The sequence below is a fragment of the Triturus cristatus genome, chromosome 10, assembly GCF_964204655.1.
Source record: "Triturus cristatus chromosome 10, aTriCri1.1, whole genome shotgun sequence".
Taxonomy (NCBI): domain Eukaryota; kingdom Metazoa; phylum Chordata; class Amphibia; order Caudata; family Salamandridae; genus Triturus; species Triturus cristatus.
Window position 1 is genome coordinate 1,206,287,974 of NC_140593.1, and position 12,247 is coordinate 1,206,300,220.

General features: G+C 48.4%; 1 protein-coding gene across 3 annotated transcripts in view; it reads right to left on the reverse strand.

Moving 5' to 3' along the window:
* The window catches only part of CCDC120 (coiled-coil domain containing 120), a 352,506-nt gene that overhangs the window by 35,479 nt on the left and 304,780 nt on the right, over positions 1-12,247 (reverse strand). For all 3 annotated transcript variants that reach the window (XM_085629697.1, XM_085629696.1, XM_085629698.1), the window contains exon 5: positions 2,851-2,984. In XM_085629697.1, the coding sequence (XP_085485823.1) occupies positions 2,851-2,984 (134 nt within the window). The remainder of the gene's footprint in view (positions 1-2,850; positions 2,985-12,247) is intronic.

Below are 12,247 nucleotides of genomic sequence, written 5' to 3' on the forward strand. Positions count from 1 at the left end.
GCTGGGAATGGGAGAAAGGGAGGGCAGTTGGCTTGTGTAGACATACAAGGTTTTGGAAGTTTCAGATAAGAACTGGGCTAAGGTTGTCATTTACCAGATCTCTGCCATGCTGGTGTCCCGGCCAAACCAGCTGAAGCAGGGCCAGTCCCCTTTCCCCTCACGGTTTATCTTTAACCCTGGAATAACCTTCCACAGTTATGTTAGAAGCGGAAATTGTCTTGTAGGAAATCTTCATAAGGTAGAAGGTTACCTCCTCTTATAAAGAGTAAGACCAAGTGTCTCCGGGATCTAAAAGAAGGTATCGGGCTCTCATGGAGGTGAGGGCAGCAAACTTTCAAGTGCTTCCTGTTTCAGACTGCAAAAGACACACAATTGGATAGAATGCAGAACAAATCAAAACATTCACCCCCAGTCAAGAGATCTGGGTTAAATCCATCATTCCTTTGCTCACCATGCCACCCCAGTTTAGAAAGATTGTTTCAGACTAGCATGTCGACAGGACTAAAGCTCGGCCACTGGAATCATCGCCCACTGGGAGCCTTGATAAAGGCCTGTGGCGCGAACCCTTGCCCCATGTTTGGTACATGCCATGGTTGTTCTGGGTGGTTGGGTGTCTCTCGTCTGGGGGACTCCATCTAGCACACTCTCTGCTAGAGTCCACATGCTAAGCACTCCATGATGGTCTCAACTTCCACATGCAGAACACTCCTGAGAAGGTGCCGGTATGTGCAGCTGAAGCACCTCACCCTGCGCCTCCTACATAGGCCAAGCTTCATCAAACACTAGCAAACAAGTCCTCTAAAAGGGCATGGTGGCAAAGCAGAGCACTTTATGGCCTACCAAGGGTTATGAAGCTCTATAAATGCCGAAATACAATACAATGTTGGACAGCCTTGGCATTTCCTGGGCTTGCTAGAAATCACCAACAATGTGCTATTCTCTCCACACCAGAGCAGGGTGCTGAGTTCTGTATCTCCAGTGCTTGAGTTGGCCTTCCGAGAGGTGTGTACCTAATAAGTGCTTAGTAGTCATTTCATTGTCAGGATAGGCTCTACGTAGCCCTCAGGAACTCGCTTCTCCAGTACTAAATTTCACTTTTGTGTTCAATCTCGCCTAATTCTTTCAGCATCTATTCTTGTTCCATGATTGCTTCTGTTCTTTGGTGAAACTCCACCCCGGATACTTTCCTCTGATGTATTTACTTGCTGGTGTTGCTTCTACCTCTCTGGATGGGTGAATCAATGCGGATTGTTTGCAGCATTCGTTTCCACCTCTGGCTTTAAGATCAGGCCACGCCTTTCTCTGATGCTCATCCTGGTTTACGTGATGGTACTTCTGTAGCACACATTGAGCTGAGCTGGGCAGCACCGGAGGGCTCAACAGGTGCTAGATCTCTGCACGATGTGGCCAATCAACATGCAGCTTCCGTCACTCCGGATCACCTCGATCTCTCACCTGCTGTTGTCGGTTTGGATCCTCCTGGGTCGATATTCCCGCACGGTGCTTGTTGCCACCTCACTCCATACAACGGGCTCCGTGAGTAGCATTGGCCAAAGGGTTCCACACTTGAGGATGCACAACAGGTGGGAAGCACCTGGGTGGATGTTGCTGTACGCGGGAAGAGTCTGGCATCGTGCATGAGGACCAGAGATGTGCTTCCGTCCTGTCGCAGTAGGATTCCCTCTGCTACCAGGTATCCAGGTGTCACAGAAACGTGTCCTCAAAGGGATTTCATAATATCTCTGAGACGTCCTTCTAAAAGGTTACTTTAAATCATTAATTCAATGCTAAAGAAGTGGCCACATTTAGAAGGACACTGAGATGGAGGCGTGCACGCGAGCAGGAGGCATCCGATTCGGAGGACACCACCTGATTTTCGTAGCTCTGTAGTAGGAGAGACTCGTTTGTATATTCCATTTTTTTTTTTAAGTTTAATTAAAATCTAATAGGCTTTACAGTCCATACAAACATGATCCACAGTAGAATGATAATGCTGACAAATTCATAATAGAATATAAAATATTTTCAATTTACAAACATTTTTCAATATCCCTTAAAACTGCCCACTGCAAGAGCTTTTTGCAGAGTATCTGATGCACAAAGCAAATTGCCACATCAGTTTGTTGAATCAAACTTTTATGAATGGGCTCAAGAACCTCTTACGAGGAGACCCCATACTGGGGCGCACAACCAAAATATGCTTTAATCCAGGAACTCCTCTAAGCAGCGGTCACAGTGAATCAAGTGGGGCAAACCCTAAAGATGCAGGCACATCTTCACCAGAGCAGGCATATTTATTTATTTGTGTATTTTTATAAAGCGCGGACATTACCCGAAGGTGTCAGAGCGCTGCAAGAAGGGACTGGGTCAGTAAGTAGGAAGTCACTGCTAGGACAAGCGTGGATGTGGACCGTAGAATGTGCGTCTTATAAGGAAAACATGAGAGCTGCGACTTTTCTTACGTCTAATCTTCATGATCTGAAATAAACTGCCACCAGAGGATCTCTTCCCCCCCCCCCCCCTCCTCTCCCCACCTCATTCCAAGTGCAGAAGTGCAGTTGATATTGGATTAATTCCAGGTGAAAATAAAGCATGGCCAATAATATAGATTCTAGACCCAGGGATACAACACCGGAGGCAGGGGAGTAATCCTGGGCGGAGGATACAGAATAGTGAATTCAGATGACCAGCTCCTCCACCACCGTGCACTGGTCAACAGTGCGCCCAACACAGTCGGCCTGCACCTAGTAGTAAGACAGCATGGCCGCCGTGTGCCGACAAGAGGCGAGCAGATCAGATGGGTGCTTTGGGGTGCAGTCTTTAGGACCCTGCCCTTTCCCCGGTACTTACAGCCTCCTGCAAACACAGCCTCTTCAGCTCCTTCAGCTTGAGGCTCAGCGCCTCCTGTAGGTTCCTCTGACGCTCCATCAGATCTCGGATCCGCTCCGCTTTCAGCTTGGGGCTCAGGTCTCCATACGGAGAGTCTGTAGGAGGAAACAAAAGAGGATTGAGGAAGGGAGGGGAGACTTCATGTGCAGTATAGGAAAAAGAAACAAGGGAAAAGGATTGCACTGGATTTGGGATGTTGAGCGGAGGAGCAGAGATTCAACGCTAGGACAGGTATGAAGAAGCAAGACAACTTTTGGGTTAGGAAAAGGATTGGGGGTTATTACACCCAGAGAGAGGGTGTAAGAAAAGAAGGCATAAGGGAGACAGAAAGGCATGCATGGAAAAACGTGAGAGAGACCGGAAGAGGGCTTGTGCTTGGGGTAGGGCTAACTGGTGGCACATGGTGGTTTTGAAAAGCAACTCAGTGACGCAGCTAAACCCAGGGCGGCACAAGCTCCACGCCACAGAATTGCCAGATTATGTTTTTATCCTGAGCGGCATGAATTTGTTTTGAGTACGGAGACCATCTGCTGACCTGATGAAGCGTCTCCAGTCTCAGTTGAAGGTGTGATGAACACGTTTCACCTACCTCGAGCCTACTCGAGAAAATGTTCACTGTCTATGAAATGGGAGTTTGTGGCGTCAGGCACCTATATGAAATCTAGTTTTATATTTCAATTTTTCCCATATACCGAGGGCCCAGGATGATCAGTTAATAGCACAGGATGCAGCCGAAATGGCAAGGGCAAGTCGACTCCAGCGACGAGCATCTGCAGGGATAAGGGACAAAGATTGCATCACACCTTGTATCAACTACAGTTCTCAAGTTAAGGCGATGGTTGCTAGTGCGGCCTACCGGCACACATTTCTAGGGCTGGCACTTTTTTTTTTTTTTTTTAACAATTTCTTTATTTAAAAGGTTTTATATAGCGCGAAGATGACCACAGGGGGTATCAGAGCGCTTTACAATTTAGCAATCATGAAAAGGTCCAAGGAGGTAAAAGCTGAACAACAAAACAATCTTAATAGTCACATAGAACTAGCGAGCCCTCGGGAGCAAGGGAAGCTAGGGTTCTAAGGTCCCTTCGGCAATATCATTTTTGCTTCCTTGAAAAAGGCATTGGTGGAATACAGTCTATGTCGCGAGCACGACCACAGGGGGTATCGGGGAGCTTTACAGTAGATCAGTTGCGAATGGAATAAGCGGAGGTAACAGAAGAGCAACAGATCAACAAACAGTCTTCACAGTCTCGTGTCAGCTAGCGCGCCCTCTAGAGCCTTGGAAGGCAAAAATTTCTTCATCACCATCTCTTTAACTTCCTGTTAGAAAAAGGCAATAGAGGGATTCTGCCTGACTTCAGGGGGTAGGGAGTTCCATATCCAAGGGGCGATACCCGAAAAGGCTCGATTGTAAGCTTTTTTAATGGAATTTCTGGGGTTTGAGCAGTAGTGTGCTGGCACTTCTAGAGGATCTAGAGCCCCCAAGGAGCTCCAGTTTTGTCGGGGTGTTGAAATGCATGGATGTGCCATGCATGCAAATTTTAGTTGTATCTTAGCTTCATATGGGAGCCAATTTAGGGATATCAACTCCGGCGTGATAGGATTGTTTCTTTTAGAGCCTGTTATGAGCCTTGCAGCAGAGTTGAGGACAGCCCTGAGTGGAGCCGTCTTCGATCTAGGAAGGCTGCAAAGGGTTGCGCTTCCATAATCCAGCTTAGGGATCACTAGGGCTTGCACCGCAACCTTTAAGTCATATGAAGGGAGGAAAGGTTTTATTTTCCTTAAGGCGACCTTCAGTTGGGTATCACAGGCATACATGTGATAGTGGATGCTGGATGATTTAAGAATTTGTTAAAGTCTTCATGAACAAGTTGAAGAGAGTGGGTGAAAGCGAGGACCCCTGTGGAACCCCCAAGGGGACCGGTGAGGGATGAGACAAAGACTGGCTCATCTTGAATCTTTGGGCTCGACTGTGAAGAAATGAGGAGAACCAGTTTAGGACAGGCCCAGAAAGCCCCATCCTGTGCTCCAAGAGGTCAATTAGGTTGTTGTGCTTAACAGTATCAAGAGCGGACAATAGGTCGAGGAGGATCAAAAGGCAGGATTCATTCTGATCAAGCAATCTTAGCGCATCATCTACAATGTGAGTCAGAGCGAATTCCGTGCTATGGCCCTGACGGAAACCGGACTGAAATTGTTACAGGAGTTGGAATTGTTCAATGTAGTTACAAAGCTGGACGTGCACACATTTCTCCAGGAGCTTTGCCAGCGTGGGGATGTTAGAAATTGGGCAGAAATTGTGTAGGTCAGAGGGATCTTCAGATGTTTTTTGTAGAATAGGGGCGACATGCCCAGCCTTAAGGCAGTTCGGAATAGCACCTTGCAGTAGTGAGGCATTGACAATCTTAGTCCAAAGTGGGAGTATGGCGGATCTGATCGTGGAGAAGAAATTGGATGGCAAGGGGTCGTTGAAGTGGTTCGATGGTTTCAGAGTAGCCAGAGATTTGCGTATAGTGCTTTCATCCAAAGTTTTGAATATGCTCCAGGAGGCGTTATTTTTGGGGGGACTGAACTGAACGGGCAGGCGACATCAGAGCAAAGAGGGTGTTAGGAGGTGCGATCGAAAGGTGCTCCAAGGCTGACCTGGGACCAAGCCAGGGAAAAACACAATGGAGAAAGCAGGAACCTGAAAGAGGGAGATAAAGAGGCAACGAGTGTCCTTCATGCGGGGGATTAAAGATTACCCTTCCTTGGTTTTCAGGCACCTTCACCAACCCCTTTACAAATTAAGCACGACTCACCTATGCTGCATTAGCATCAGTGCATGCTTCAGCAATGCTTAATGTGAACAAGAGTAAGCGCTGGTGCCCACAGCTGTGCTTAGAAGCCCGCAGCCGGCGCTATGGGTTGTTGCGATTGCCGAATACTAAGGCTGCGTAGTATTGAATCCACATTGGGCCTCTTTCATCCATAACCAGACATTCCCGGCCACTGTATCTCACTCTTTCAGGTATTTTTTCATCCCCGCTTTGTTGGTCTCTTCTGTTTTCTTCCTCCTCCTTTCCCCCTTTTGTGCTTTTTATTGGTTTAATTACACTTAACGCTCTGGGTCAAAGTTTGAGGAGGTAAATTAAGCGCTGAACCCCAAAAATGAGTCCTGGCGACCCCCACCGGCTCAAATTAAGCACCGAGTGTGCAGGGTGACAAAACATCTGCAGTGTTTTACAGCGCACGCGGGTCAGCCCTCCATGGCAGACCTCGGTGAGGCAGCTGGTACACCCCTCCCAGCTGTCCCGGGATGTTTTCTTCAGTATGAACCCACAAACATATGAGATAAGCAAGAGGCGAGGAGGGTTTAGACCAAATAAGCGAGTCTGGCGCTCTGGCAGCCAGGAGCGGAGCACGGGCTTGTCAGGAGGGCCTGCGCCAACTCGCTCCCCTTTCATCTCCTGGAAACGCTGACTCTGGCTGCTGGGAGAAGCTTCTGGAACCGCCAAAGCTTCCCCCAGCTGGGAAAAAAAAAATGATTATTCCACAGACCCGGGCGCCCTGCGAGGCACACAGAGGGCGGCGAAAATCGTAAAGAGCTAGCTCCGAAAAAAAACAAAACAATTTTAGATGAGAAAGTAAATGGGAGTGAAATAAAAACCGGCTGCGCCTCGACAGAAGTTTGCCGCCTCCAAAGGCCTGTGCAAGGAACTCATTAGTTTATCACGAAATGGCCGATCATAGGGCCCACCTGTGCACAGCCCTCGGCGCGCATGCGCACTCGGATATGTATTCTGAATGTATACAAAACTCTCTGCTTCTGAGGATACAAGAATTAACCGTGCTTCCATAAGAGCTCACAACAGACCCAACCATAGCTGCAAACATACAAGATCATAGCCCCAGCTGTATTCATACCTCAAGCCGGGCAATACACACCCTCAAAGATGGCACGTGACGTACCCCAACTGGTAAACCCCTCCAGCGACACATTGCTACCCGCCCTTCACTACACATGTCCGCGAAATATCAACCGCACCCACGCTACTCTTGATACTACTGGAGCAGAAAACACACTCGTCTGTGACGGAATCATGGAGCCGTGGGCACAGTGCTTCAAAGCCCTGCTAATAACAAACAGCGCTAAACAACTCTGCGTTAACATAACCCATGCCGCTGTCTAGAACACTTTTACAATGTGGTATCACTGTACCCATCAGATGTTCAGATACTCCAAGTCAATGGTGTGCCATTCATTGAGCTTAGAAGGATGAAGACCCAAGAAGGCCGTGCTGGCATTCAAAAGTATGACCAGCAGGTAACGGTGAACATTTACGCTTCGAGCACCCATCCAAGTCCTGGTTTCCATTCACTGCACGTCCCCAGACATTGGGGACCACAAACAATATACCTTACCTTAAAAAAAAAAAAAGGCTAAAATTCACCTAGGTAGTCTCCGCTTGGGGTGAGCAGCATACTTTCTTATAGGAAACCCACTGAAGGACCTATACAGCGCAGCTTGCCAAGCGCACACCTTTAAGCCACCTTCCTTAAACAGTCAGAACTCGCACCAGGCAAAGACCCCGTCACACTCTAAGTTTAATATCGGCGAGATGTGGGCACATGTGCCTAGGCCTTCGTTTACTTTCATGCTCGAACCCAAATTTACCTGCGAAAGTACTCCTTTGCACTAGTTAATGCGTAATGCCCTCCACCACCCCCATAAAATAGGGATACATGGATCAGGCTGGGGGAAAATGTTCACCCAAACATTGTGAATAAGCTGGCTTGGACGCCTGCACGACGAGAGTGACTTCTTTACACAAAAATCTGATATTGTGGCCTTCCATCCTGCAGGAAGATCGCGCCAGCCATTGGAGCGCGAGAACGGTGCTCGGACATCACAGTCCGGTTAGTTTGTAGTTCAACATTGGAGGGACAGAGGGGAGCACCGGTCAGCCATGGAGCAATTCTGGCCACCAAGTGACAAATGGTCATTTAAGATAGGAGTTTAGGAAAGGTACTTTCTTGTTTTGGGACGCGTCCTCTCTTTCACACATGGCTACTTAAAATGGCCGCCGCAGCGCGTCCCAAGAAACACCACAAGTGGCACGGCTGTACACCAACCCTTTCACACACAATCGGTTTGATCCTCTTACGGATATTTTGCCTGCCTACATGCTGGCCGACACTTCAAAGTCTTTCCCCACAGCCAGTAGACATAGTTGAAGAAAAAAAAAATCTTTAGACGTTCTGTTTTTTCTTTGGGAGCAAAATTCCTTTTCTTCAGATTACGAACTCTCCCCTCAGATCTGGAGTTAAGCATGGACAAGAATGTCAAGGGGTTCATTAAGAGGGGCTTTCGCAGATTTTCATCCATTTAATTTGTCATTTTTTACAAAACTGCCAACCCTTTCACCACTGTACTTAAAAATGGAAAAAGGCCACATTGATGATTGGGAGGAGAAATGTAGAAAGTTTGCACTTTCAGATAGAAAATTGCTTGCTTGTATTTAAGTCCTACATTTTTTAGAGCCCTACTCTGTGGGAGGAGTAGCCAGGCCCATAAAGAAACCAATACAAAAAGATTTTGAGTGACATGGTTCCATGTAGTGCTGCACACCTAGAGATGTGCGCGCTTTTAAACACCGAGGAGTGCAAAGCGCCCTCAGTTATAAGGGATCGCAGCTTAAATAACATAGCAGGTTAAAATAAACCAGGGGTTAAAATTTATTTTATTTTAATATTAACTGTTGAATACTAACTTTTAAAATTGTCCAATAATAGCTTTCATATATTCATATATTATTGCTGCACTAATAATTTTGTGCAGCACAATGGCTGCTGTGAGGGGAGCTGTTCGGATTTCTTAGAGCTGTGATGTCTCCTCCTCTAGCCCTAGGGCAGATGCTGTGTTGTGTTGCGTTAGTGACGTTGGTACCACAGTGCGCCATTACTACAGCCAGCAGCGCTGTCGCTTGTCTTGTTGCCTCCGCTAGCTTCTGAGGTTTCTATCGCAGACCGGAGTCTGTGTCGTCTTGTTAGGTTCTGTTCGTAAGTTGTAATCAAGTAAGTCTTTGGGTTGAACTACAACGTTTACTGTTAAGATTGGGGTGTAGCGGAGGTGGCAAGAGGTCTTCACCAGCAGTGGTTTGCACACATTTAGGTGGGTGGCCTGCTGCTTGCCCAGTTAATTAGGTCTAAATTGGCTCTTTTGGTAAAGTGGCACGTGTAGGTGGCGTTGGGTACATCCACAGTTGTTTCTGGATGGTGTTGTTGAGGTTTGTGATGTGTAGGGGTGTGTGTGAGACCTTGTGCGTGTGATGTGGATGCCTCTAAAGTGGTTGGTGCTATTGCTGTGTGTGAGAAAGTGCCATCTTTCTTGGACGGTATGCCCCCACTTTTTGCTGATGTACTTTGACTGAGTGTGCCCTGGACTCCTGCCAATCAGGTGCCAAGGGCCTATGTTCCTTTCCTAAAGCTATACTGAAACCTAAACCCAATTGGCATCTCTGGCCACAGGTCAGCCCCTGGTAAATGGTACCATAGGTACCCAGGGGACAGACAGACGGTTGAGTGTCTGGGTGCAGAACCAAACAGACAACAGGGCACACATTCCTGTGTGCCATGCCCACAACACACTGCTGGATGGCCTATGCCAGTGGTGTGGGTACAGGAGCATGAGCCCCGTGCCCTTACAGTACCCAGGTCCATTCCTGGGCACTGTAAGTGCAGTGCTGCCATTTAAGAGTATATGGTGCTGGGAGATAGTCATCACGAACTCCACAGCACCATGATGGCAACACTGAAGACTGAGAAGTTTGGTATCAAACATCTCAGCACATTAAACCCACCCTGATGCCATTGCAGGATTTAATGTACCATGCACGACAGAGGGCATCTTAGAGATGCCCCCAGAACCTAACCTACAATACACGTCTGGTCTGAGGGGCTGCCTAGGCTGCCACCCAGCAGACATGTTGCTGGACCCCTGGGTAGAGAGCCCTCTGCTCTCCTGGGCCTGCAACAATGCACATCCTGGGAGAGGTGCTAGGCCTCCTCCCCAGGATGGGCAGGGGGAAGCTTCAAAGGCATTCCGCCTTTGTGAGCTTCTCCAGGCCACTTGCTGTACTCAGCAACTGGCCCCTACCGGTTATAAACCCCCACTCTGGCGGGAAGACTGGCCGGAAACCCCAAGGAAGGACAGGGGGTGTGCCAGCCTCTGCCAACCCCACCCCTCAGGTGGGGGAGGCGAGGTGAAGCACATCTCCGGGCTCTCGCCATCTTGAAGATGGGGAGCCCTGCTCAATCAGGACTAGGCCACTGCCCCCCTTCGACAGGAGAGTGGCAGGATAGGGGGTGTACCCACCCCAGGGCGGGGACCCAGTGGTCCCTGCCCTTTACCTACCTGTAACGCCCCTAAATTTAGTATTTAGGGGCACCCTGAACCTTACTTCCTTAGGTCCAGATTCCAAAACAGCAAAGAAGATCAAGAAGAAAGAAGACCCGCCGTGCAGCTGTTAACAAGAGGAAGACACCAACTGCTTTTGCCCCAGCCCTACCGGCCTGTCGACCCTGCTAAATCCTGGCATCTCCCATGGCCAGCAACCTCACAAACCCCGGAGGACCTGGCTACCTTGTGACTCTGAGCATCTGGGACTCCCACGAGCAGTGGCACTGCTCAAAGCAAGTAACTGACCCCTGGCATCAGCCAGGAACCGTGAACCCTGCACACTCTGCACCCGCCAAGCTTGGCCTGGGCTGGAGTGGAGTGGAGTGGACAAAAACCACGAAGACTCCCCCCCCCCCCTCCCCCCCCCCCCCCGGCAACTGTGACCCCCGAATCCAGCACCCAAGGACCCACCTAAACGCTCCGGACGACGCCTGCAGCCTCAGAACCAGGGACACCCCCCCCAACCGCGATCAACAGAGCGTAAGATTTCCCATCACCAAAAGGCATCCCTGCACCCGGCGCCCTGCGGCCCCCTGTGCCCAACTCCTGGGTACATAACTATCTTCCAACTACCCAACTTACTTCTCGAAGTGGTGGTCGCACCTGAAGAATCTTCGTCCCCGAGCTTGCAGCCTTTGTTAGTTCTTGAGCTTCTCCATTGCAATCCATTGAGCGCCCGACGGCTCAAAAGCACCTGCACCCAGCCGCCCGAGTGCCCCTGGCTGTGCAACTTCTAATCTAACCTACTTCCCCACTTGTCCTGAGTAAGTGACCAGGAGCCCAGATCCCACAGCCACGTGGCCTGCTAGTCAGCAGCCACCAACCAAGGACCCCTGTCTTCCATAGGATAACATTGGGCCTAACTCACTCTGCACCCGGCTGCCCCTGTGCCGCTGAGGGTGTAACAACTGTACTTACCTGACCCTGGGAGACTCCCAGAGTCTATGCCCAGAACCCTAACTCTGCCAGTCGAGTACTTACCCAAAAGCCGATAACTCACCTTTCTTCCATAGGGTAACATTGACTGGTTTCACTTGAAATTTCTTCTAAGTGTGGAGTTTCTAAACTTTAAAATAGTCACCTAAAATCAACCGAGTAACGAAAACGGAAATACTCACCTGCTATTAGGAGAGATCCCAGTCCTGGAGTTTGAACAGTAATCCTAAAAGTAATCAATTGCATTCAACTTAAAATTCCCATTGAGCTCAATGTATTATTGTGTTTGAAATTGTGTTGTCTATTGCAACAAACTAACTATTGCATTCAAAAGTCAATTGCCTATTGCAAAGTATTTAACTAAAGCATCTCATCTGAGAAAGTATATTTTGATACCTATTGTTGGTTCTAAAATAAAACAACCATATATTTTTATATACAAACCATTGGCCTAGAGTTCAGTTCTTGAGTGTGTGAGACCATTGGCTGGCTGAGTGTGTACAACAAATGCTTTACACTGTCCTCTGATACTGCCTTACTGCTCGACCAAGCTACCTCTTTAGAGAGTAAGGTTATATCTAACTTTAGCCTCTGCCAAACCTCTGGGGACTGTGGACTCTGTACACACTGTACCTATTTGGGAACAGTGAACAGTATATACAGAGCCACCTTCCTACACTGTGTGTCAAGTGTGGCAAATATTCACAAGGTGAATTCAGTCCCTCAAAAGCAGCACAAAACTCTCCAATACCCTTAAAGTTGCCAAACCCACAAATTTAGAAAGGTGGGGAAGTAACCCATGGAGCGTAGGCGGGTGGGGGGGCGCACACTCGTCAATAACAAGTCCTCCTTTTTTGTTATATATAAAAGTAATTTGTTCTTTAGAGAGACACCAAATCCTTAGATTTAGACACCGAGAATTGTATTTCTTTTTACAAACAACATTTCCTGGGCTACACACCAAATCGTATTTGTCCTTCA